This window comes from Marmota monax, unplaced genomic scaffold, assembly GCF_021218885.2.
Source record: "Marmota monax isolate L192 unplaced genomic scaffold, Marmota_monax_Labrador192_F-V1.1 WCK01_AAM20220418_F8-fsc00138, whole genome shotgun sequence".
NCBI lineage: Eukaryota > Metazoa > Chordata > Mammalia > Rodentia > Sciuridae > Marmota > Marmota monax.
The window spans coordinates 3,226,184-3,253,389 of record NW_026692763.1 but is presented as its reverse complement, the minus strand read 5'-3'; the positions used below and the strand labels follow the sequence as shown (position 1 = coordinate 3,253,389).

Genomic DNA, 27,206 nt, shown 5'->3' with positions numbered 1-27,206 from the left:
ACAGAAGTTTTTGTCCACTTAAAAACATTTTATTACAGATGAACATATAAATCTGTATAACTTTTTTTTTTTTTTTTTAACATAGATGACTTTTTTCTCCCCATTCAACATTATTAGCTTCGTAAACTCTTGTTCCACACCTCGATCTGGCTATTTCTTTTAAATCAATGTTACCACATTCCGCCGCCCCCCCCCCCCCAATCCATTTCTCTCCTAATGCATCTCAGAAGCACAAGCTCTTGTGGTCTCTGGATCAACACTGGCTTAATGCAAATTCTAATCTTTATTGTTTTAATTCTGAATCGTAACAGGTCACAGGGGAACATGAGTTTTACCGTCTGCCAGCAGCAAGGGCAAAGAGCTAATAGGCGGGGGGCATAAGGGTTCTTGGCCCGCAGACAAGGAGGCCCCTGGAGAACCGGGTGCCCGGGGAAGGAGGGCAGGGTGTGGACACTCATGCACACAAACACACAGGGTTTTCCAAAAGCATTTGCCTGCATTTTGTGTATTTTTCATGCCAAACCAAACCTACTGAAGAGAAGTGAATTGTGTCTTCGGGGAGTCTCCTGCCCAGGCTGAGAGCAACCTGGGAAGGTCAATGGGGGGTTCAGAGAAACCTAACAAGGAGCCAGATTTCAAGCCAGCTCTTGGGCCAGCCCCAGGGAAAGACAGGACACTGTTTTTGCCTCCCTGGGAGCCGAAGCTGGGGGAAGGGGTAGACAGATCTCTCATCCCACCTGCTCTGGGCTCAGGTCTTTGCACCTTGAGGGGCCAAGCTCAGTTTGAGGGGGAACGCTCAGGGTTGTATTTCTTCTTGCTATAAATATAAATATGGAGAAAGGCCCATGTAGCTTCCTGCTGAAACTTCAGTGCATACGGGAAGGCCCCTCAAGAAGGCTCTGAAGGCCCTTCCAGCCCAACCCAAGACCCAAGCAGAATTAAAGATGGGTCAGACAGCGGGTGGGGACAGAGGTAGGGGGACAATAAATAAAAGTCAGTGACGGAGCAGGCTGTTGGGAGGGGAGTGGTAGAGGAGGAGGGCGCCTTGGCAGTGGAGGGGTGCAGAAAGGCACTGGGTGGGGGTAAGCAGACTCGGCCCCCAAACACTGGTTAGTTGAGTCAGAGGTCATGGCACTGGGGTGGCTGGTGAGAGCTCAGGGATTGGCCAGGAAGGAGCTGGGGAGGCCTGGCTCCTGCTTCCTTCCTCTCTCTCAAGATCTTCCACTGGAAAGTCTGCTCCATGCATCCGAGTCCCAGAAGCCACATCAGCAGCGGGGACTCGCCCGGGGGTGTCTTTTGCCTTTGGAGGAAAGAGAAAAAGACCAGTGCATAGTGAGCAGACATGGATTCCCTCCTCAGGGACAGCTCGACCTCTGGGAACGAAATAGAGGTGAAGGCAGCCTCCTTACTGGAACTGTCCCTGCCCCTGAGGCTGCTGCCCAGTGACCTCAGGATGTCAGAAGGAGCCACGGACATGGGAATAGAAATTCTCTTCTAAGCCAGTGCTTTCCACATTGTTCTGAAGCCCTGAACCCTCTCCATGCCCTGGCTACGTCTGGACATTTCCTGAGGACCTACTCAGGGCCGGCAGTCCCCAGGGACCCTGGATCTCACCTTCCCCACAACCCCATGAGGGATACTTCAGTGATAACGGGATTGTGGAGAGAGTCTGCTGGTGACTGACTGTTTTTGACCTACAAAACCACAGTTTCATATGGTTCAACCTGATGGTTTGCCCAAATTCACATGGTCATGGGTGGTGGGTTGGGCCTAGAGCTTGGGCCTGCTTCATTCCAAACTGACCTCTGTGGAGGACTTCAGGAGGCTAGAGGGAGGGGACAGGGTCTATTCCAGGAATATAGATGCCTCCATTGCCTGGAGAGCTGCTCACCACTGCCCCCCTCCCAAATGCCCTGGGAAGGCTTCAGAAGAGGGAGGAGGGAGGGACAAAGGGAGGGTCCTGGTGGGTGGCTGCTGGGGTGCACTCAGGCTTCTGGAAGGAGACCCCTGCCCTGCTGGCAGGAGATCAGCTGCTGCCCTGGGCACATGTGCCTGTGGGTCTCTGACCAGGGAGGTGCCCAGTTCAGTTAGGGCTTCTTCTTAAGGGAGCTGGGCCACCTGCAGGTGCAGTTTCTCATGAGAACCACCCTGACTACATGAGGATTCTGGGTAAGGCCAGGGCCAGGGGGTTGGGCTCCTTGGATAATTGCCCTTACCCCCGTGCCCTGCTTCCACTCCTATCAAATGGGGACAGTAGGGCTCCCAACTACTCTGTCAACAGAATGGAAGTTGACCTTGGAGGAGCTGGGGCAGGCTGGGCTCTGGGTCCCTGGCTCCAGCACCCCAGGATCTCTGTCCTAGGATCTGGGCAGCTCTGGCTAGCCTGGGAGGCCGATTCAGCTTCCTCCCTCATGGGACAGGTTTCTGGAGAGCAAGGACTGACCAGAGCCCCCAGTCCCAGGCCAGGCTGGCACATGACGGGGGCTTGGTGAGAACTGGATGCCTGGCACAGAGTAGGCACAAGGTGGGGTTCCTATTCATGTTCAGAGATAGGGAAAGGCTTGGACAGATTATGCATTTTGTGAAGTAGAGGTTGGTAACAAGCATTGCTAAATTTATTGACGGGGTGGTTGCTATTGTTTTGGGTTCCTCTCTCTGGTCAGGGGAGTGGAGGGGGGATCTGGCTTTTTGCCCCAGTGCCTGGTACTGCGCTTGGTAAACATCAAGAACTAAAAAACTGTCCCTCTGCAGTTTTGGAGGAGGGAATGAAGAGGGGACGGAAGAGGGGGAAGGTGGTGGTTAAGTGGGAAGGTGCAGCGGGTACTCACCGGGGCCCTTGGGCTCAGGCCAGGGCGGGCCCCCCCCCTGTGGGTCTGCAGAGCCCTCCCCAGTCTCACTGGTCAGGCTGCTCTGACTTCCTGAGAGGAGGCTGGGCGGGTGGGTCAGCCCCATCCTAGGGGATTCCGTGCTGCCACCTGCAAGGACCACAAGCTGTTTCTCACAGCAACAAGCCACTGACAGGAAAGTTCACAATTATTAGTTTTTCCCGCCTTCCTAGGATGAGGGTGTGTGGTGGGGAGAAGGGTGTGTATTTTGGCTAACCCAGGAGGGAGAGGGAGAGGGAGTCTGCTGTCTTTAGTCACCAAAGAATCCTCCAATATGGTTGTTAGTTCTTGCCCAGCTGAGAGCAGAAATGGAGCCTGTAACATTTCACCCAATCCTTTCCTGTCTCCTAGTCCTAGCTGGGAGTGGGTGTGAAGGGAGAGGATGAGAGTCCTCACGGTAGGAGGAAGGAGGAGTGTGGAAACCAAGGTGGCACAGGTATTTCCTTTACACTTTTTTTTTTTTTTTTTGTCCTGGAGATTGAACCCAGGGTGCTTAACCACTGAGCCACATCCCCAGTCCCTTTTGTCTTTTTTTTAATTTAGAGACAGATTCTTACCCAAGTCATTTAGGGCCATGCTAAGTTGCTGAGGCTGGCTTTGAACACACGATCCTCCTGCTCAGCCTCCCAAGCCACTGGGATGACAAGTGAGCACCACGGTGCCTGACTCCTTTACAATTTTTCTAATAAAGAATTTTGGGGCCAAAGGGGCTGAATCTAGGGGCAGTTTTTAATCTTTTGCAATCATCTCTGCCAATTGGTACTGACCACTTGGAAAACTGTACTGAGCACTCTAAGTCCCTAGCAGGGCTCAGAGAATCATGATCAATGAGTACTGTGCCATGGACACAGGACTGAGAGTGGTCAAAAGAGTACCAGGCATTTGCCATCTCTGATCTAGCCAAAACTTCCATAGAGGACAGATCTTCTAGTCTTAGCTTCAGGACGGCACCCCAAGGCATTTCATTCCAATTTGGGGCAGTTACTATACAGCTAGCACATGCACTTTCTCTTTCTCTCTTAAATTGTATATTAAACTCAGCCTTCCTTCTTTCAAATATCCTACTTCTCAGGCTGGGGTTGCGGCTCAGTGGTTGGGTGTTTGCCTTGCATGTGTGAGGCACTGGGTTTGATCCTCAGCACCATGTAAAAATAAATAAATAAAAAATATTGTATCAATCTACAACTGAAAAAAAAAAACAAAAAACAAAAAAACAAACAAAAAAACCAGATCCTACTTCTCACCTGGGAATATGTCTGAATGGAGTGTCTCCTTTTTCAGGAAGGTCCTGTTTCAAGTGAAGGGGGAGGCCTTTCCTTACCTTTCTAGGGCATGCTCTGCTGGAGTTAACCCTCTGTTACATGACAGAGTCACAGAGGTGCACTCAGCCATGTCAAAATCAGAGGAAGCTTTGGAAACCACCTTCTCTGTCTCCCTTGTGCTAAAGAGAAGGAAGTGTCACCTTGAGGCAGTGGCATTTATTGGGAACCCCACTGTGAGCATGGGAGGAATCCCAGGGTCAAGGTGGAGGGCGTGGCCTGGCTGGCCCTGCCTCTTGTCCCAAGCCCCAGCAAATACAGATGAGCCTGGTTCCATGCCCTGCTCTTCAGTGCTGCTGAGATTTAGCTTCTAGTGGGCCCAGCCCCAGGTCCTCCTCCACCCCCATCTAGAACAACCAGATGCCAGCCTCGAAGCTGCCATCTAAGGAAGTGACAAAGCCACTCGGCACCTGGGGCTTTGGAAACAGTGTTATAACCCACACTTACCTGATTCCCCCACGAGCTTGTCACCTTTGGTGTTCCTGACCCCAGTGGGTGGGAGTCTGTCTTCCAGGCTGGAAGAGCTGAGATCGGAGTCACTGTCACTGTCGCTGGAAACCACTGGAAAAGACAGACATGGGCAGAGGGGGTCAACCCTGTGGGCCACTGCTTGGATAGAGGGGACCAGAAAGGTTCCCTCCTGCCATGACAGTGCGGTGTAGAACCTTGGGGGTTACTCCTTCCTGCTAAGGAGGTAAGACCTGGTGTGAGGAGCTGGGATGTGGACCAAACTCATCCAGAACCAGCAAGGAGGGCTCGTCTGTTGCCCAACTATCTCCACATGTGACAGAACTGGAACCCGCCTGCCTGGTAGAAGCTGATTATCCCCTTTGGTGCAAAGATCTAAAGGCAAGAGGTGACACTCTGCAGGGATGAGAATCAGGTCGCAGCTGACCTTCACACAGCTTCCCAGGACTTTACACGTGAATTCATGGCAGCTTCAAAACAACCCTATGAGATAGGAGATCTCATCGTCCCATCTTACAGATGAGGAAACCGAGGCATGTGCCCTAGGTAGTAAGTGGAGGAGCTGGGATCCTAGCCTGGGCAGGCCGGCTCCAGGCCTGTGCCGTGACCACTCTGGTTCCACTGGAAGAGCAAAATCAGGAGCCAGAGGGCCCGGCTTCTCATTGCAGTCTCTCCCCATCCAGCTCCCAGTGGGCCTTGTGCATGCAGAAGGAGCCGCTGGGTGGGGGTGGAGTCCCAGGAGGGCGAGGGAGGGAGCGCTCCCGGTGAACAGTCTCTTCTGCACTCCGTGAGACCATATTTGGCTGGTTCATCAACAGTGGGCGTCATAATACAGAATATATTCATCCTTTAAACACTCTATTTTAATTTTAAACATAGAAATGTACATCCATTTGCCAATCTTTGGCGGCAGGCCTTGGCGCTTCTCTGAGGCTGGGCCCACACGGCCCTTCCCTGTACAAACCACATCCGTGCGGCCTTGTGTAAGTCTCCAGCTTCGGTTTCTTAAAAGCAGAGCAAGAACTCAAAGACACCGACTGGGAAAGCAATCTGACTGCACAGTCTTCTCTATTTTCCCCTTTCTTCCTCTTGTTTCTCACAGTTGTCTGCCCACACCTAATTCAATAGATATTTTTTCTTTTTTTCCCAAAGCAAGTTGCTTTCTTCAAGACTTTACAAGATCTTGGTTTTAATGAAACAGCTCTGATCTCTTTTCATCAATTTACATAACGTTTAATTAAGTGATATAAGGATAATAAGTACAAATGACAGAAACCAGCTCTCCCAGGTGATAGGACTCAGCGGATGAGGTGGGATTTCCAAGGTGTGTGTCTGTCTGATTTACTTTGAAATGCAAAGTGCTGGTCACAGAGGGAGGATAGGAGGAGAGGCACTGGGCTAGGGGCTTAGCAGGCAGATGTTACGCAGTCTTCTCCCAGCCCTGAGCTGTAGGTACACACTGGTAGGAGATAAGATTAGAAACAGAATTGATCTGTACCAACGGAAGCTAATAGTTTGATCTGCTGAGCCCTGTCTGGAGCAGCCTGTGGAGAATTCTGAGACCGCATTAGAGTTCAGCAGGAGAAAGCGCCTGGTCATTTAGGGAAATCGGCTGCGAGTACAGGAGGGGGAGATGGCAGCTTCCACGTGGATCTAGAGCCTTCTGGAAAGTCTGCGTGACTTTAGCCTCTGTCATCTTTCAGCTAAGGGAGTCACAGGTCACAGATGCAAGCAGCCAGAAGGTCAGGGCTGGGCTGACCATTTTGGCTGTAAGAGATTCTAAGTCCTGGTCTTCCAAACCAGAGTGGCCGGCATACAGTAGGTGCTTCACGGAGGGAGTATGACAAGGTGGTGCTTGCGTCTGTCATCCTCATGTCCTGCCAATTGCACCATGAAAATGGATCTTGGATCAGTTGCCTCCTTACCATCAAGGTCTTAGCTCCTCCAGCTGGGACACCAGTGACAAGGTCCCAGCAGATCTCCCTCTGCACTGGGGACATGCCAGCTTCCCCCTCTTTAAAGGCCAAGCTCCTGTCCACCAATGAGGCCACATGGATCTCCTTTCTGTGGCTGGCCCGTGGAGTAGGGTGAGCCAGGACCATGAGACTGTTCCCAATTTTTCCTTCTTCTGTCGGCTCAAGGATCCTGCCCTTTTCTTCTCTGGTTTTCCCCCAACCCCTGCCTGCCAGGGAGACTTCTTTGGTTTTTTAAGTCTTTTGTGATTTAGAACCAAGAGGGTCCACCCGCCCCTTCCTAGTACCTGAGCAACCTGACAGAACTCGGTTGCTTTTCTGGTCCTGGATTGAGCAGCCTTGAGCATGAATCCGCCGAGACTGGACCTCCTGGGCGTCAGAAGCATTTGCGTAGTTTTGACTCATCTCCTGACTGACTAAACGCCAGTCCTGTGGGTCCCTGGACAAAGCAGGTGGGAGGAGGTGGGCAGGAGGCAGAGATGCCAAGAGCAGGGGAGATGGAGCAGCCAGGCCACTGTGGAGCTCCGTGGTGGGACAGTCCCTGCAGAGACCAGGTGACCAACTTCCGCGCTGGTTTCCCCCCTCTCTGGCAGAGACTCTTAAATGCGATCCATTTGTGCTTCCTGACTTGGAATGTTCTGTCTTCCCCATGGCTGATCTTCAGATCATCTCTGCACTTAGGTGTCGGAGTGGGCTTGGGGCTCTCTGGTGTCAATAATGCCTGATCCTTTGGTGCCAAAGGGCTCAGCGGGAGATGATGGGATGGGATATCCCAGGGCTCAAGTTGTGGTGGGCACGCTCATTCATTCCTTGCCACCATGCCCCTGGCTCATTCTGTCATCTGTTGTATGTGGTCACAGGCTCAAACTGTTCCATGCCACATTGGGAGAACAGCATTTATTGTGAGCTGTATGTCTTGTCCAAAAAGGCACCCCTGGAGGTGGGATGAAGGGGCCACATTGCCATGTCCCCTTGGGGTACCTGTGTTGCACAAGGGTTAAAAAAACAACTTCCCCAAGTTATTGTCAGTTGGCTTATTCTTAAACTCCCAGAGGTCCCTAGCCATGGGAAGGTGGGGAACGACATCAGAGGCCAACTGAGCTCACCATGGTGTCACACAGCAGACTCATTTCTTTCTGATGCACCGTCTCTTGGCTCAGGCAGCTTTGCTCATTGTATGTGGGATTTCAAGTGGGGGCCAGGTCTCAGCTTAGAGGTCTTTATGTTCAGACCCAAATCCCATCTCTAATCCACTCTCATAAACCCCACTAGAAAGAAACAAACCTGAAGCGTCAGCTGGCGCACTTACTGTCACTGGGGAAAGGGAAGGTGCTGCTGAGGGGATCTGGGTCCCACAAGCCCTTTACCCAAATAGCCCCCACTTCCTTCAGCAGCCAAGGAAGCTGTTCTTTCTTTTCCTGTCCCCAAGATGCCCCAAACCTTGGCTAATTTGCCATTCGATCGCCACTGCTACCTCTCCTCCTTCACAGCAGCTGCGATCGTAAATCTTCCAGGTCTATTAACAAAGCTTTTAGGCTCATAAATCTTTTGGCCCTTGCTCTTCCATCCTCCACGACACACTCCAAGGGTCTGAGGGCTGAGTTTTCTTCTTTCTTTTAATTCTCCAAAGGCTGTGTCCAGGATGGCTCAGGGATGAGAGCTGGGATTCTACCCACGCCTGATTTTTCAGATCGAGGATGGGAAAGCCCGTGGGAGAAGGTGGGCTGGTCGCCTTAGGGAGGACAAGGGGCATCGCGTGGATCCAGGGAGAGGCAAGGAGGCAGGGAGCGGGGAGGACTCTCCTGTGTCCTCCTCCACAGGGTCCTGAGCTCCTTCATCACTTGCCATGGAACCTGGCATCCCCGAATTTCCCCCATCACGCCCAGGAGGGTGGCCCTGCTCAGCCTCAGCAGCGGACAGACAGCCCAGCGCCAGCTGTGTCCACGTCTTTAGGGATGGGCCAGCATCCCCCCACCCCCAGCTCATTCTTGGATGGATTTGCAATTTGTCTATCACCATGGAAACTCAGAGTTTTGGTACATGAAGTGGGGGGAAGACTCTTCTTTTTTGGAAAGTCTCTCTTGACAACCTCAAAGGATACATGTGGCAGCTGCTGTCCTGTGGAGATACCTTGTCTGGGATAGGCCAGAAGACAGGTGGATGGGGCTATGTGGCCTCACATTATTGCATTGGGACCTTGGGGGCCTTCCTCCAGGCTCTGCTTGGCCATTATTCTCTCCGTGACCCCAGACATCTCTCTAGGTTTCATGGCCCAAACCAAGAGGTGTATCTGGCAATCACTAGGAGTCTGAATCCTGGGACTCAGTTTGGGGTCAGTCTAGCAGTGGAGAGACCCCTGATGCCCTTCCTTGGCTGAGAGGCAGGGAATGCCCTTCTGTGCCACCCAACATCCGTCTGCCTGGCACAAGGACAGCAGGCAGCCTGTGAGCCCGGGAAGCACTTGTGAGCCATGGCTGCTCTGCTTGGAGGCTCCCAAAGCCCCCAGAAATTATGGGAATTAGAGAGGAAGGGAGATATTTTCAGCAAACATTCTGCCAAGGCAAAGCAGATGGTGGAAAATTTTGCATACTAAAAACACAAGGAAAAAAAAATTTAAATGTAAAGGAACGATGATAAGGCCCTGGGGAGCGCAGAGACATTTCCAAGCCATTCTCCTGAGCCCACCAGGCTGGCGCGGCTGCAGATGTCGAGCTTGTCCCTGCTGGGACAGAGGACGGCTGCCTCCCTTGTACACAGGGCTGGGTCTGTGGCCTGAAATTTCACCGAGATGCCTCCCATATCTGGGGCTCTGTTTTGGTGGCAGCAGGATGGGGCTGTGGGGTGGTGAAGAGGTACTGACTTGGAGTCAGACACTTGGGTCTGTGTCCTATCTCTGCCATTTCCCAGCTGTGTGATGTTGGGCCAGTTTCTTTACCTCTCTGTGTGCTTAGTGGGCTCAACAATGAAATGGGGGGTGAGGACTCCCTCCCTGGATATCTGAACATTAAGAGGTAACACTGGCTGTGTCTGGCACGTGGCAGGTGCTTCATAGATGGGAGCTATTTTTTTTTTTTTGGTGTGTGTGTGTAGTATCTTGAACTCATAGGCCCATATGTCTTGGTGCAGGGCTGATCTTGGGGTTCACCATGTTTAGTGCCAGGAGTGTAAGTCCCCAAGCTCTGCTTTGTAGGATGGATGTTAAGATCACAGATGCTTCCAGAAACTGTTCAGTCTGAACTGGGTTGTGAACCAGGGCTACCCATTGCCAGGACCATGGCCCCCCATCTCACCCAGCACACAGGGTACCCACAATCTCACCCTAATGTCCCTAGAAATCCTCCTCTTGCTGGGCATGGTAGTGCATGCCTATAATCCCAGAGACTCCGGAGGCTGAGGCAGGAGGACTGTGAGTTCAAAATCAGCCTCAGCAACTTAGTGAGAACTTGTCTCAAAAAATAAAAAGAGCTGGGGATGTGGTTAAGCATCTCTGGGTTAAATCCTGGTACCAAAAAAGAAAAAAAAAAAAAGAAGAAAGAAAGAAAGAAATCCTCCCAGGCAGCCATTTGTCTCTCTATCCCCAATATTCCTCTCTGTGTCAGAGGCTGTGTGTAGTGTGGGAGGGAGACTTCTAGTTCATTCTCAAGCACCTAGGGTTGAACTTGGGCTCTGCTTCGGAAGTACCTGGACAAATACCTCAAATTTCTAAACCTCAGTCTTTTCATCTATAAAATGGAGACAAAAGAACTACGGATAAAATAAGGTTAAGCAAGACAAAAAGCTGTACAAGGGCTGGGGACATAGCTCAGTGGTGAAGTGCTTGCCTAGTTGGTGCGAGGGCCCTGGGGTGGATCCCTAGCACTACGTACAAACGCACATACACACATACTAACATAAATAGCTAGTTAGCTACACAAGTCTTCAAATATTTTTTTAAAATATATTTTAGCTGTCAATGGACCTTTATTTTACTTGTTTATATGTGGTGCTGAGAATTGAACCCCGTGCCCCACACATGCTAGGTAAGCGCTCTACCACTGAGCCACAACCCCAGCTCCATCTTGAAATATTTTTAAAAGATGGCATCTAATTCATCCCCAGAAGCCCAAACTGTGGCTCTACAGCCTCCTCTGGCCGCAGAAAGTAAATATGAAAGATGACCTACCCTCTCCCATTCAGCACCTTGTGCCACTGAATTTCTTTTCCTCTCAAAGCCTGCCTTGACTTCCCAACCAAGCCAGGAGCCACTGAGGGTAAGGCCACATCGTAGTAACCCACATCTGACTCCTTGAGTCTGACAGTGGGTCTTAGGCAAAGCAGGCCCAGGAGACCTCAGGGCCCCAAGTGCCACCTCTGTTCCCATAGAAGACTGGGCTTTCCACTGGACAGGCACCTCTCACTGCTTCTCCCTTGAAGGACACTCAAGGGGGACGAGTCAGGTCACAGGTAGCCTTAGACTAAGCAGGGACAGAGCTGGGGGTCGGTGGTGGGGGGACCTTCAGAGGCTGATTGCCATGGACATTGAATGAGTGGGCCCTGAGGGAGGGGGCACTGCTCTTGAGGGTGGGGTGGGGAGGGAGAAATGGATCTTCTTTAGGTTTGGAAATTTCCTAGGCCCCAAACAGAGAGAAAAATGGCCCCAAGGCCCCGGGAGTCTGTCCTCCCAGGGATGGGCCTACTGGCAGCCAGAAGATACTCAGAACCAGGCTGTCCCTCTGTGTCAGGCCCTGGAGTCAGGAGGTCTGGTGTGCTCCCAGCGTTCAGATGGCCACCAACCAGATCACCTCATCTGCAATTCAGGGATGGTCACAGGACCACTTGGGAGGCCTGGGTGAGGCTGTGGCACCTGTGTTGTGATGGTGAGGCCTTGGGGGGGGGAGCCCTTTCCAGCTGCCACTGGAAGACCTGAGGATGGCCCCAGGGGAGGGTCAGAGGGCAGCACAGACTGGGCTGGGGAGTCAGACATGGGGAGTGGAGGGCTTATTCTCTCCCATCAATTTTAATTTACTCCTGCTTTCAGGCTCCCAGACAGGTAGGAGGCACCAGAAAATGAAGATAAATCCTCAGATCGATAGAGATGTAGTTGCCAACGTGGAAGTCCTGTGGTCCCTGCCCTTGCCCGAGGAGCTCTGGATAGATCGAGAGGTAGATAGATGGTAGCTAAGAACTGCTCCTTCCAGAGAGAACATGATACACAGATTGTGAGTTGGTGGCCTTCAGGCAGAGGGAAAGTCATGGAGAACTTCCTGGAAGAGGCAGAATTTAAGGATGGGTATGATTTAGGCAGATATGAAAGTGGGGGAGGGGGTGTGCCAGGCATCCCGGATGGAGAGCAGGAAAAGCCAAGGCCAGACCTGCCTGCTCCCTGGCTCCGGCACTTGGGGAACAGGAGGCTCAGCTGGGCTGGGCTGGGTGTTCTCTGCACTGGTAGGGGACAGATTTTGCTTCTGGCTTCTGGCAGACATAAAACACAGCGGGTGCCTGCCTCCTGCCCACTCCTTGTGGGATGAACAGTGCCTTCCGTTGTTCCTGGTTGCAGGTGCTTTCTGTTCTTCAATCGCTTTGCACCTCTCACTGATGTTTCCAGAATTCTCTCTCTGCCTTTGCATTTCTTATCTCTATTTCCCTCTCTTCTGGGTCTCCATGTGTTCTGGGTCTTCTTGGGTCTGTTTCTTCATTCTTTTTCAGTTTCTATCTCCAGTCTCTGTCTCTGGGTCTCTGTTTCTTCCTCTCCCTCCAGGTCTCTCTGCCCTTGAGGCCAGGTTTTTGTAGCCTCTGGGGCTTGGGCCTATTTCCCTCACCTGGGCCAGAACCTCAGCCCTCCATAGTCCCAGGGAATCTGTGCTCAGAGCCACGGTGTGGGATGAGCCACCTGCCTTTCCTGGATCCCATGGTTACCCAAGGGTAGCCGAGGCAGAGGAAGCCTCTCCCCTTCCTGTGTGGACTCTCAGCCTCTGTTGCCTGCTCCTGGACCAGCCGTGGGAAATCAGCTCAGCCCCATCTGTAAGGCTGGCCTCCCCCTGTGATGGGCAGGAGGCCCCAGAAGGACCTGCCAAGATCAACACGGCAAAGCTGGTATTGTTATCGCCCAGGGTTTTATTGGAGACAGACAAAGCCCAGATTCATCCACTTCACCTGGGTCCCCCAAGGCCACTAAATCTAGAGTGGGTGGAATTAAGTTGTAGGTTCACTGGGCAAGACAGGTGAGCAGCTGGCGAGGGCTGGCTGTGCTGTGTGAGGAGCCCAGCATGGGCCTGGCCCTGGACGCAGCTCCGTCCCCTTCATCTGCCCTGGAGCCTGAGGTTGGCTTCCCTGTTTCCATTCAGATGGGGGTGAGGAACCCCAAGACCTCACCTTGCAGTGGAATTGCCAATCATCTGAGGCTGTCATCAGGTTTGGGTCAATTAGAGGTGACAGCTGTGCCCCTATCCTCTGTGGTATGGCTTATGAGGACCTTCTGCTCTTGAGAAATTGATGTCCAAAGCCACTGAGGACACTAGGACAGGCAGGAGGGCTGCTAGGGAGGGGCAGGTGTGGCCATGGGGGCAGGGGCACTCCCTCCAGCTCAGGACTCCTGTTCTGGGGAGGGCCCCTCTGTTCAATGACACTGCAATTTTGGCTTAAACAAGGCTCCAGGACAAGACAAATTCGTATGCATGGTGTACAGGCTTCCCTTCCAAAACAGCCATATTAAGAGATGGCCTGGCCTCTGTTTCTCTGAGATTTAAGGGAAGGGCAGAGTTTCCTGAAAGCTACTGGTCTCTCTTCTTCTCTTTCACGCTGAGATGACAGTGCAAGTTGTTTGACCTGTCCATGCTTTAGTGTCCCTTTCTATAAAGTGGACAATGGTGGAGTCCCTTCCCAGGTTGTGGGGAATCCCAAGAAATACCAAATACTGGATGCAGAGATCCTTTCATGAGCAACCACGGGAGTCTACAGCAGCTGCCATTGGGCTTTTTTCTTCTGTTTGTTTCTTTATTTTTTTCAAGATAGTGTCTTGCTAAGTTGCCCAGGCTGGCCTCCAACTTGTGATCCTCCTGCCTCAGCAGGGATGATAGGTGGGCGCCACTGCACCCAGCTTGGAGCTGTTCTTATTTGTCCAGAGATGTCCCCTCCCTGTGCAGAATGACGGCAAACAGCACCCAAGCCCTCTGTGGGCCTGGCTGTCATGACTACAGGAGACCAATGATGACCAATGGTCAGTGTCTTCTCTTGTGGGGCCCCTGGGCTTGGGCTCCTCAGTACATTCTCCTCAGTATCATTCAAGTCCCCAGACGGATGGCGGGAGCCACAGACAAGATGGTCTGACTATAACCATCATCCATTTGCTTACTTATTTTCTTGACTCGAACAGTTGTCCTTCTAAAGGCCCGGGTCCTTGCGTGTACCATGTGGCACCCAAACACCCCTTTCAGATGGTACACACTTGCCCGCCCTCCTGTCCAGTCCTTCCTGGCTCGTGTGTCTGTGTGTGTGGCTGGTGGCTTCTGTTATCTTTACATTAAAAAAAAAAAAATCCCAGGTACTTCCAGTCCCCAGGACTATGGAGCCTACGCAGGAAGAAAAATGGAGAGAGATGGGGAAGTGGCGATTAAGCCTAAGTGGTGACCCTGGGGATGGGACCTGACAGGTGGTTCATAGGCACTTAGCAAAAGCTTCTCACGAGCACAGTCAGGGCGGGTGGGATGGGACTTGGTGGGCAGCACAGGCCTGGAAGACGTGTGCTTGGGGGGAGGGCACGATGCAGAAAGGAGGGCTGGTCTTTGCAGTCAAGGCTGCCTCCCCATGGGATCTGAATGCTTCTTTGCCACCTGCCTGAAATTCCTCCCCAAAGGCTCATTCCCTTGGATTTGCACCATTAGAAAACTGGAAGAGAACAGGCTCCTGCCCGAGTTCTTCATCCTTCACACTCATGGGGAATCCAACACCCAGAGAGGAAAAAAGTCACCCCAAGCCAAGGCTTTCCCTGCAACATGGCCCTTTAAACCTCCACTGGCAATGGAGGTAATGGTGGTGGTCACCTCCATGCTCCCAATAGGCACAGAGATACTACAGGCAGAGGTCGTGGGTCAGGATTAGGTGTAGGGACTCATGTGACATGGTCAGGCTCCTGCTTCTAACTGTCCAGGTAGAAGGTCAGAGAGTGAAGTTAGTGGGTCAGATATGAGAAGCCTTCACTTCCACAGAGAAGCCTGTCCATTTTTCTTGCAACAAGAGTCCTTGTTAGTCTATCTTCTATTCTCTCTCTTTTCCTAGGGCCATAGAAATAAGAACAATTTCCCTTTTTCTTTTGTGGTACTGGGCGTTGAACCCATAGGTGCTTAATGGCTGAGTTATATCTCCAGCCCGTTTTACTTTTTTTTTTTTTTTTTTTTGAGACAGGGTCTTGCTAAGTTGCTTAGACCTCACTAAGTTGCTGAGGCTGGCCTCAAACTTGAGATCCTCTTGCCTCAACCTCCTGTGTGGGTCACTGGGATTACAGGTGTGCACCATTAGGCCTGGACCCTTTCTTCTTAATAACCCTGCAAGGGTGATGTTAAAAGAATGTCAGAGACAATAGGGAGGGGTCCAGACCACAGCAAAACAGAGAACATGAGCCCTTTGTAAAGGCAGAAGCTGCTACAAAGCCAGATTGATTTTTCCAGAGAGGGGGCAGACCTTCTGATTTTCAAAAAAGAAGCCAGAACTCCATTAGAAGAAAGAAAGAAAGGAAGAAACGTCAGATTTTTCCACATTTAAAAAAGTTGACAATGAATTTTAAGCTAGATTGAGTCACTGCTCTACCAGTTTGTGACCTATAACATAGGCAAAATGTCTAACCCTGCACAGACAGATGGCATCCCACCTCCCGACATGGACACATCCTGCTCAGCTCTGCCTCCTTCCACCTCTTGGGCAGCCTGGCCTCCTGCACACGGTGCACACTTTGTGCTCCAAAGGCTTCTGGGAATTCAGGAACCATGGCCAGCTAATGTGACCAAAGTGGCAAGTTCAGAGTCCACTGGGGAAATACTGGGGAGGGGAGAGGTCGGCAGGATGCTCTGAGGAGCTTCCAAAATGCTAATTTCTCAGAAACAGAGAAAGAAGGAAGGCAGCATAGCAACAGCTGGCTCTGGGCAGTGAGCAATCCTGTCTGAAAATAAAACATTTTACAATCCACAACCGAGGCTCATTAAGAATGAATGGATCTACTGGTATAAATAGCACGCTGCGTTAAGAAGTCAGGAAACAGCATATGCATTTGATGGAAAAACGGCTGCCACGGAACTGCTTATTAGCTCAGTCGGCTGTGGCTCCATGCTAACAAGACAGAGGTCTCGGGTTCAAAGCCTGCATGGGCCACGTGGCTTCCCCAGTCTTGGACCATAGAATATATCTTCTGCCCCAGACCTGGTGTCAATAGGAGGTCATAGCTCTGGACATACAATAATAGCCCACAGTGAGATTCTTCCTGTTTTGGATCTATAGGATCCCCACTATAATACCCAGCCTCTGTTGGAAAGCTCCCCATAACAGGGAGCTCACTACCGTGAAAGATGCAAAACAGTCAATTCTGTGATTAGATGATTATAGATCCAGAACTAGAACCTTCCCCTGCCCTGCCCCATCTCTACTTGGAGGGAAAGTGGTCCTCACCAGCTGTGTCCTTGTTATGTCCCACTGTGGACTGGATGTCAAAGGGGTGCTCTGAGCAGAAATGAGGAGCCAATCACATCATGAGGATGGCTTTGGGGTCCTGAGAGTGGGGACAGGTGCAGAGACTGAAGGGCATGTGGACTTGGGCTGAGTGTAAGCTGCTGGTCAGGCAGAGGGAGGGGAACAGGGCTGAGATGAAGAAGCACCTGTGGCCTCCCCTCCCTCTCCAGGGACCTCTCTTCAGCAGCCTGGCTGCACCCTCTTACTCAAGCCAGTTTTGGGGCTGGGGGGGGGCTCTGTTCCCAGTCAGAAAGGAAAAGCCATCATGGCGGTGATGTGGGCAGAAGCTTCACTCTGTACCACGAGGCAAGGGTGTGGGACTGGGATTCAGAAGCCTGGGTCCCTGGCCCTCCTGGCCACAGCCCAGCCGCCTACGTGACCTTGGGCAGACTTCCCCCCCTCATCCATCACGAAGAGTCAATTTCACTGTCTGTAGCTGCCCCATAGGCTGTTCTGAGCATCAAATGAGATAATGACCATGAGTCACAGAGGGCTCTGGCAGAGGCCAGCGCGAAGCTGAATGACTCGGCTCCTCCAGGAGCACGGGGACATGGGCACACTCGGCGGGTGGGTAGACAGGTTAGCTGGGGGGGGGGTCACTCAGCAAGGGCAGCCCCAGGTAAACCTCTGCGGCCTGAGCTGATCCAGATTGCTCAACCCCAACAGAACCCTGAAGCTTGCTTTCACTGCACTGCAACCAGGAACAGGTTAAGATTTTAAAAAATTTACTTAAACTCTAGTGAATCACTGAAATGATAACAAAACTCCTATTTTTTTTTTTCTTAAAGTTACCCAAATGGAAAAAATCCAAACCCTCGAAGAACTTTTCTAGAACAGACCTTGAAGGGAACCAGCAGTCCAGGAAGCCAGGGTTCAGCCCAGGAGAAGGAGGGAGGGTGGGGGACGGTGTATATAGGGGGGCTCCTGTGCAGGGGGCGGGGACTGTTCTGGGGAGAGACTGTGACCCAGGCAGACCCAGTCTCATAGCTTCAGGAACTCCAGGCATTTGAAGCAGCCTGTGCTCAAGACGGGGTCTTTTTGGTGTCTCTACTATCTTGGAGGGAGCTGAGGCGAGGAGGAATTGGGTATCTATACCCTGGGAGCAAAGCTTTTCAGGGTCTGGAGAAGAGGTGGGCCCAGCTCTACGAGGATGCTGACTGTGAGCCCTGGGTCCAGGTTCTGCCTCTTACACCTCATGCCTCCCGGGGAAACAGACCAGGCGGAGCCGACAGCTGACTTTATTTATCGCTGCTATAAACCCAGGGCCAGGAAGGATCTGTCAGGCAAAAGCAGCCTGGGACACACCCCACCCACCTCGACTGGGCAGGAGGGTGGAGAACTGTCCCCAGAGGTGGCCAGGTCAGACTCGAGGGTCAGTTACCAGGAGGGGTCTCAGGTCAGGCTGTTCACTGCCCCCTTCTGTGGTGAGAATGAGTATCTGCTGCGGGCAGGCTTTCTGGGGAACATCAAGGGGTCTGCAGGCAAATTCTTGACTCAAATCAACACGCAGAATCCAGAAAGGGGATACTAGCAGATGCAGAGAGTCAGCTCCCTGTCCTGTGGGGCCACACAGCAGTCACCAGCTGTCCTCGAGGTAACAGAGGAAAGGGCCGTGTCTCCTTATTTCTTGACAATTTCACGGTTTTATTTATTTTTAGGTGGCAGCCTTAAAGTCCTGGACTCTTGGGCTCAAGGAATCTTCTTCTTTCAGCCTTCTGACTGCTGGGACTATGGGTACATGTCACTGTACCCAGATTTCTTTCTTTCTTTCTTTTTCTTTTTTTCTGTACTTGCAATTGAACCCAGGGCCTTGCACATGCTGGGCAAGTGCTCCACCACTGAGCTACATCCCCAGCCCTTTTTGTTTATTTTGAGACAAGGTCTTACTAACTTGCCCAGACTGGTTTTGAACCTGTGACCCTCTTGTCTCAGACTTTAAAGGAGCTAGTATTACAGGCATGCAACATCTCATTATTTTCATCATCATCATTATTATTATTGTTATTATTATATTTTTGCAATACTGGGGATTCAACCCAAGGCCTTGTGCATGCTAAGTGAACACTCTGTCATCAAACTATGTCCTCAGCCCTTCCTTCTTTTATTTTTTACATTGATATTAAATGTGTTTCTGAATTCGTATAAAAGGGGACGGAAATCTAATGACACTAACTCCAGTCATTAAATAAATCGTTATTTTCCCATTGAAGTGAAAAGCTACCTATATTCAGCTTCTATACATTCTCAGGTCTATTCTATCTCTATTATAGTCTACTTATCTATTTATTTATTCTATAATAAATAAGCTATTCTCTAACTTCCTTATGAATTTTTAAACTCTTCTCTCATAAAATTCACCCTTTGAAAGTACACAATGCAGTGGGTTTTAGTGCAGTCATAAAATTGTATAACCATCACCGCTGTTTAATTTTAGAACATTTTTAGCATCTCTAGAAGAAATCCTGTACGTATGAGGTCATCATTCCCCACATCCCTCCATACTCTCCAAACCCCTGGAAATCACCAATCTATTTGCTGTCTCTACAGATTTGCCTATTCTGAACATTTTGGATGAATGGAAGCATACAATACGTGGCCCTTCTTGGTGTTTGTGTGTAGTATTAGGGCCTCACACATGCTAGGCAAATGCTGTACCACTGAGCTGCATCCCTAGTCTTTAAATTTTATTTTGAGACAGGGTCTTACTAAATCACCTAGACCTCATATTTGCAATCCTCCTGCCTCAACCTCCTGAGTTTTGGGGACTACAGGTGTGTGCCACTCTGCCCAGCAATACATGGCCTTTGGACTCTGGCTTCTTTCACTGAATATTTTCAGGGTTCATCCATGTTACAGCACCTATCACTACCTCATCCCTTTTCAGAGCTGAATAATTCAATTGATTGATTATGACACATCGTGCTTATCCTTCATCAGGTGAGACTCATCTAGGTTGTTTCTACTTTTTGGCTACTATGAATAGTGTTGTAAGAACATTTGTGTTTTTTTGTGAACTTTAAACAAATCAACTTATTCCTTCCTAATAAGTCCACTGGGAATCTGACAGGAATTATACTACGCTTATAAATTGGGAAGGACTGAGATTCTCATCTGCCTCTCTGTTCAGAGCTAATTTTTTGTCCTTTGATAACGTGTTATAGACTGAATATTTCTTTCCCCTCCTCCACCCCACCCCAATTCAGTTCAAAGCTCTAAATCTCGGTGTGGCTACATTTGGACTCAAAGGATGAAATTATGGTTAAATGAGGTCATAGGGCAAAGCCTGGGGATTAGTGTCCTCATAAGAAAAGACACTAGAGAGTTCTCGTTCTCTCTGTCCTTGTATTCACGAACTGAGCAAGAAAGCAGCCTACTGCATCCCAAGGGGTGAGCCCTCACCAGGTAACAGCGCTGCTGCCACCTTGATCTTGGCCCTCCAGCTTTCAGAACTGAAAGGAAAACAGATTGCTGTTGTTTAAGCCACCCCTAGTCTGGTGTTTTGTTATAGCAGCCCAAGAAGACTAACATAATAATACTTTATAATTTTCTTTAAAAAATTTTGTTTCTGGGCATTTCATTATTTTTGTTGCAATTACAAATGGGGTTTCCATCTTCCAATTTTAATTAACCAGCATAGGTTAAAGCTATTGACTTTGTTATAGATTTATCTCAGGCCCTGGCAATTTCCAATCTTTCTTCTTCACTCTAGAGGGTTGTTTTAGTGGAAACCGTTGCGTTTTCCCGGGATATAATCACATCATCTGCAAACGGGAGAACCACTTTTCTTCTCTTCCAATATGAACAGGCAATTTTATTTTCTTGCTTTATTATATTAGTTAAAAATCATATGGGATGGGGTGTGAAGCTCAGTGGTAGAGGGCTTGCCTGCTATATGTGAGGCCCCTGGGTTTGACACCCAGCACTGGAAACAACCACAAACTAGAAAATACTGTTGAATGATTTTTTCCCCCCCAGTACTGGGGAATGAACCCCAGAGGCACTCAACCTCTGAGCGACATCTCCAGTTCTTTCTATTTTGAGATAGGTTCTAAGTTGTTGAGGCTAGCCTCAAACTTGCAATCCTCCTGCCTCAGCCTCCCAAGCTACTCGGATTACACGCATACGCTATCATGTCTGGTGATGATGGGATATTCTTGACTTGAATTTTGATTGAATATGGTTTGACTGCTTTATAAATTAATGATATCTGATTTTATATATTTTCCTTTTTTGCTAACTTTGTCATAGACAGTTTCCTTTTACTCTCACATTACTTAAACTTTTTATTTAGCACATTTTTTTTTTTTCTGAAATGTTCAGGCAAGGAAGGCATTTCAAAGTAAGACAGGAAACAGAGACACCACAAAGCAAAAGACACACTTGACTTCACACACACACAACTGCTTTTGCATGGCAAAAGATGCTATCACAAAGGTTAAAACCCAAACCAGATCAAATGGAAAGTTCAAAAGAGGAGAAAAATATTTGCAGCCCATTTAGCACCATGTACTACCCCTAACATGTCAGGAGCTCTTGACAAATCAAGAGTAAGGAAATGACTTAGCAGAACATGAGCAATGGATGTGAACAGGCTGCTTTTAAAAGTGGAAATCTGAAAAATCAATAAATAACAACCAAAGGAAGAGATATTTGAATGTGCACATTAAAAAACAACAAAATTCCCTCCCATCCTGCATCTTGGCCCCAAGTATAAACCTCAATAATATTCACGGCCAGAAAAGGTGCAAGTAGGTGAGTGTCTCATGGGGGTGAGTGTAAATGACGAGAACAGCTTTATATATAGTTGGCAACGTCCATTGCAATTTAAAACGTGTGGCCCCACTTTTGAAAACCTACTCCACAGATTTAAAAGCTCGGGTTCGAGCTGGGCACAGTGGTGCATGCCTGTAATCCCAGCAGCTCAGGAGACTGAGGCAGGAGGATTGCAAGTTTGAAACCAGCTTCAGCAACTTAGGGAGGCTCTAAGCAACTTAGCGCCTCTAAATAAAATATTAAAAGGGCTGGGGATGTGGCTCAGTGGCTAAGTGCCCCTGGATTCAATCCCTGGTAAAAAAAAAAAAAAAAGCTCTGGTTCATGGTATTTTATGCATAAATACATTTCAGTGCTGCTTGCAATGGTGAAAAGGGAGAAACCATCTGAATGTCTGTTGATGGGTGAATAATGAAGCCCTGGTGCACTATACTCTGGAATTTATTCATCTATTAGCATGAATGAAGTAAAATCTATACCTAGTGGTCTGGAGGGATGCCCATGGTAGTCTTTTAAAAACAACAACAGAAAAAAGCAACAAAGTCCTGGGTAAGAGCCTGTTTACTTTTGTTGCTTTAAAAAAAAAAAAAAGCAAAACTAAAAATTTCCATGCCTAGATTTGTGCCTGTTTGTAGGTACAGTGAGAAAGGGGTTGGGGACAATAGCAAGTAGAAGAGATGATTAGTTTTTCAGATCCTGTTGAATTATTTAACTTGTATTCTTAGGTAATTAAAAATGAACAAAGAAAACTCAGAGGAGGAAGAAAAGGAGCACATATCAGAAACATCAATACGTTCACCCAGTTGCTCTGAGGATTGAAAAGTTCATGGCTCGTATCTATTGATTATCCCCCCTCTTCTAACCGGACATGAGAAAAAACGGGGAGGGCTGGGATGTGGGGAGAAGTGGGGGACTGCAGGTGCAGAAGTCCGAGGGCTGAGAGACAGAGGGAGAGGAGGGGAGATGGAGGAGGGGGTGGGGAAGAGGGTCAGAGACAGAGGGAGGCTGGGAGAGGCCGAGGGAGGCTGGGTGAGCGAGCTGGTGCTGGGATCAGCTCCGTGCCCATGAGAGGACGATGCTGGTCAAGAGGTCCTCAGGCCGAAAGAGGGTCACCTTGGGAGAGAATGGCTTTAACAGTCTCCCAGTGTTACCTGGGGCCATTCAGGAGACCCTGGGCCCAGAGGAGCCTGCTGGACCTAATGAAAACCCCTCCATGGGGCCTTCCCCTCCTTGTGCATGTCTGGAGCAGGTGGTGGCTGGGTCATCCATCCTCGCTCTTATCTAATAAGTGTCTACCCTGGGCTGCCCTTTGCTATGTGCCGAGGAACTGACCTGTCAGGACAGACGTGGTCCTTGCTGACCCTTAGTGCTGTTGCCTGTTTCCGCCTGACAGTCTGGACCGGCACCACAGCTGAAGCCCCAAGTCCCAGAGTCCAGCAGACCGCCTGGCACCAGGTCCTGGATGGTCCCGGGGCTGGGGTGAAGGTAAAGCCACTCGGAGCCAGGGGATCACCAAGAGGACATCCAGTTAGCAAGGGACTAGATAGGCCCAGAGATGTCCCGGCCAGGGCTGCTGGCTATCTGCTTCCTGGAGCCCCAAAGCTAGGACGGCAGCCAGAATGGACGGAGACAGTAGCTTCTGGCAGCTTGGAGACTTTCCCAGAGGCTTCCACGACTTCATCTTGAAGCCATGCAAACTACTAAGAAGCCGCAGGAAAAGGCTAGGGCTCCTCCCTGGCCCCAAGCCCAGCACTGCTGCTATAAGGCTCCCCAGGGCCTTCTGGTCTCCCACAAGCATCCAGGAGCCACCCCGGGACTCCTGTGAGTACATGGCCAGACCTGGGATAGCAGAGGACACAGCTCCATCAGAAAGCACAGACCCCAGCTTCTGCACAAGACAACCACAGGGGACACAGAAATCACCCAGGAACAGGCTTTGGAGCAGCTCAGGGACAGTCAGCCATCTGTGGTTCCCCAGTGCCCCTCTTTGCCCACCTAACATAGCAGCTTCCTTGGGGCCGAGAGCTTCCTGTGTCTCCTGGATCCTGTCTCCTCTGCCTCTGCCACCAATTCTTCTCCCCGCCTTCACCCAAATTTGGTCCTTCTTTCCCCCACTGTACCTCTGTATCCCAGTGTGGTCCCTCTCAGTGTGGATTCAGGGGCCCCCTGAGCTGCCACAACCAGACAGGCCACCAGCTCTTCCCGACTGGCTGCCTGTGGGGTGACACTTGTCAAGAGTTTGACGTGCCTGGCACAGGCCTGGCACAGAGGAGCCTGGTGGTGGGTGGGTATTGCCATCTGGTACCTCAGAGGGAGAACACGTTCCCTTGGGGGAGCCTCTAAGTGGCCTGGTCTGGCCTTGGTGCAAAGTTGGTAAGAAAGAGCGCTGATTGCAAGTGTGTGGGGCCACCGGCCTCCTTGCCCACATAACAAAAAGGCCATCTGTGTTTGTGCAGCTGGGGAGGTGGTGGGGGCGCTGCTCCTGCCCAGAGCATGTGTGTGTCTGCAAGCGCCTATGTATGCACATGAGTGTGTGTATGTGCACATGAGTGTGTGTGTGCGTGCACACATGATTGTGTGTATGTGTCTGTAAGCTTGTGTGTGTGCTTGTGAGTGTGGGCGTGCTGATCTGGAGCAGATAGGGTAATGATGACCCCTTGGGGTGCTCCTTAGAAGACGCTGTCAAGTCTAGTATCTTGGGGTTACCTCTCTCAAGATGAGCCCCTTACCCCTCTGGCTGCTGTCTCACTTAGGACCCTTAGACCCCAAGTCCTGGGCTGAAATGTGGTCACATCAGGGCAGGAGGGTAAGGGCCTGCCTTAGAACCTGGCTCTGCCACGCACTAGCTGAGCCAGGCCCCCCTCTCTGGGCCACAGGCTATTTCTCTGTAAAATGGGGCTGTTAAATACCTTTACTGACTATTGAAAACAAGCCTAGGAACAACAACAACAACAACAACAAAAAACCATCATAAAAGCTGTGGAGAGCGCTCTACAGCACCAGGTGATGTCCCAAGGGGACACACCCATGGCGATGCAGCCATCACAAATGCCAAGGGCACTGGGCCAAAGGTCCCTTGCTCATTAGGGCCAGGAAGTCCTTCTTGAGACACAAGATGAGTGTGGGGGAGAGGGGCACAGGCTGCCTGGGGAAGATACCGGTTTACATCTTGCAAAAAAACTTCACCCAACATTTTATTTCTGCAAAGATCTATATGTCGCCGGCAGCATCCCTGCCCCCGAATTAGCACTTGTTTGGGAAACTGCCCCCAGAGGACCCTCCCACCATATCCCTGCACAGAGCGAGCAATCACTGTGGGATCAGAGCTGCCCTCTCCCTTGGGTGTATGTGGGGAGCCCAGGGCACAGGAGGGGACGAAGCACAGCATGACCATGTGGAGAGTGTAGTGGCCCCAGCCTCACACCCACGCAACGCCTGGCGGGCTGATGGCCTGCAGGTCATCCGCGGTGATCCTGGGAGAGAGGGCAACAGGGTCTTACCTCTCCCTCGAGCCCACGTGTAGACGCGGCTGGCCTCAGTGCTCCTGGGTTCTGGCTCTGCCGGCTCCACAGGCAAAGGTCGGAAGTGGGGGTCATCAGCCCGGCCAGGGGTCTTCAGGGGCAGGATGTACTTGGGGAGTCCTTTGTAGAACCAGGCCCCAGACCTCTTCCAGACCTGTGTGGGGAGACATCAGCTTGGAGAACAAGATGCAGAGTTCCTGTGCTGAGCAATCACTGCCTGCCCGCCCTCTTGCTTCAGCCCCATGCTTTCCGGTGATGGGAGATGGGAGAGCAGAGAGCCATCAGAGTGGGAAGGGACTCCTGCCTCTGCCCTCCCTGGCCAGTGGGCCAGGGTGGTCGCTTCCCCCTCAAGGACCTAGGACAAGTGGGAATAAATTCCACAGAATCTTTGCATCTAATTTAGGGACCATTCTCTGTCTTGCAAAGTGGTGATTTCAGGGGATGACACATTGAAGCATGGGGACATGCTTATGAAACTGTCCACTGCTACCATCTTGTCCTTTCTGGTTCCCAGAATCAGGAAACACCTAGCCACCCCCTGCCCATCCCCGGCCCCTCCAGGGCTCTGTGGAGTTTCTAGTAGATCTGCCACAACAGGCTCCCTCGCTGCCGGCTGGCCTCACCCGCACCTTCTCCCTCTGGCCCCATGTCAGGGGCCATACTGTGCCGACCTACTCAGCCGCAAGTGTCTACCTCGCCCACTGCCCGCCAGACATGGGCGGCCTCCTCCACATCCTGCTCAAACCCCAGCTTCTTGAGGATCCGTTTGGTGGTCCCTCAGGTATTTCGTGCCCCCTCCCATTGAGCCACTCCTGTCTCATGTTTGTCACTATCTCTCAGAGAGGGGCTCAGAAGTGGCTACACAGTTCCAGGCTTGGTTGGCTACCCCCAAGGCATAGCCACTGGCTTCGCCCTCCTCTTCCTTGCCTTGATGCATCCTCCTCAGTGCATCCTCCTCCTGGGTGCCCTAGGAACCCTTCTCCATCCCACAGAGCCCACCACAGAGGTCAGACGATGCTCGACAGGTCCCAAGCATGTGCAAAGCATGCTCCATCACCTCCCCTTGGAAAAGATCTAGGGCTGGGGAGGCAGTGAGAAGAGATCACACTAAACCATGAAGTGGGACTTCCGGAGGCTAGGCAGAGCCAGGGAGCTGAGGATGTTCACCTGCATCCTGAACGAGAATGACAGGGCAGGAGATATTTGAAATCAGGGACCTGCAGCCTCTTAGGTCCTGAGGAGTCCCTCTGTGCCCCTATCACCCTCAGCAGGTCACTCAGGCTCCCCTCCTGCTTGCCTCTGGAAACAAGGTAGAATCAAAACAGCTTCTACACACACTGTCTGTGTGTGGCTTTGGGTGAATTATTTAACCTCTCTGAGCCTAAATTTCTTCATTGGTGAAGCATGATAACAATGCATGTCCAATAGGGCTGCTGAGAAAGTTGGGGAATGCTCAGCCCGGTGCCCAGTACCCGGAAGTTGCTCAGTAGGGGCCACCTGCCTTCCTCCCAACCAACCCTTTCCCATGAAACTCTGGACAGAGTGACAAGAGGCTTAAAGAAAATCCAGGCTGGGCCACATCACAGTATTTGAAAGCTCTTCCTGAGGGCTTCTGCAGCAGGCACAGAAAGAAGTCAAATCTCAGAGCCTCAGGTTAGAATTCAGAGCAGCAACTGAGATAAGGTCCCTGAACTCTTAATGCCTACTTCAGAAAACACCAAGTCCTCTCTAATCCCTTTCCCCATGGAAGAAATGCATTCAAGGCATTGAGTAAGGAGGGCTGGGAGTGTGTGGAGGACTCATGTCACCTTGTCAGAGAAGGGCAGACCTTGCCTGTTCTAAGCAGACAGCCCTAGAGTTTGAATTCTAGGTGTGTCACATGCCTCGCAGCTGCGTGATTTGGACACATCCACCTCCCTGACCCTCGGTTTCCTCATTAGTAGGTGGGACACGGGACAGTGCTCTTCTCACAGGGCAGCCAAGAGAATGGGGCAGGGAAGCCACCCCACAGCTCTGAAGCTCAGAATCACTATGCCATCTTCCTCCTCCCATCTGACAAACACAGCCAGTGGACCCAATCCCCTACTAGAAAGAAAGAATTTAAAATAGAATCTTTTCTCTGAGACAGTGTCTCCCACTCCCCAAAGGCCCTCAGCTCCATGCTGATGCTATGGGATGTTAATAAGATCTAAGCCACAAAGAAGGAAGGAAGGAGAAGTATGAGTGAGTATTGCACCGATCCTGTATTGCACCATTTCTCAGAGCCTCTGATCTGCTAAAGTACAGAGTTTTCCATCAGGGCAAAAGAACACACCCTGCTGCCCACTGAGCCTTTCTATGCCTGCTGCAGAAACTCAGTCTCCATCCACTCAGCACTTTGGGGGACAGCACTGTTATAGTCAGCTTTTTCGTTGTTGTGACTAAATGACCCGACCAGCACAACTGTAGAGGAGGAAAAGTTTATTTGAGAGTTCACCGTTTCAGAGGTATCAATCCACAGGCAGCTGGCTCCATTCCTCAGGGTGCCAGGTGGGGCAGGAACAATATGGCGGAAGAGTGTGGCAGAGGGAAGCGGC

General features: G+C 50.8%; 1 protein-coding gene across 1 annotated transcript in view; it reads right to left on the bottom strand.

Annotated features, from left to right (window-relative positions):
* Positions 1-264: 264 nt before the first annotated feature.
* Rph3al (rabphilin 3A like (without C2 domains)) overlaps positions 265-27,206 on the bottom strand; it is a 148,150-nt gene continuing 121,208 nt past the window's right edge. Inside the window, 5 exon segments of the mRNA XM_058580074.1 lie at positions 265-1,300; positions 2,829-2,864; positions 2,866-2,975; positions 4,652-4,765; positions 24,610-24,784. Coding sequence (XP_058436057.1) covers positions 1,127-1,300; positions 2,829-2,864; positions 2,866-2,975; positions 4,652-4,765; positions 24,610-24,784 — 609 coding nt within the window. The 3' untranslated portion in view covers positions 265-1,126.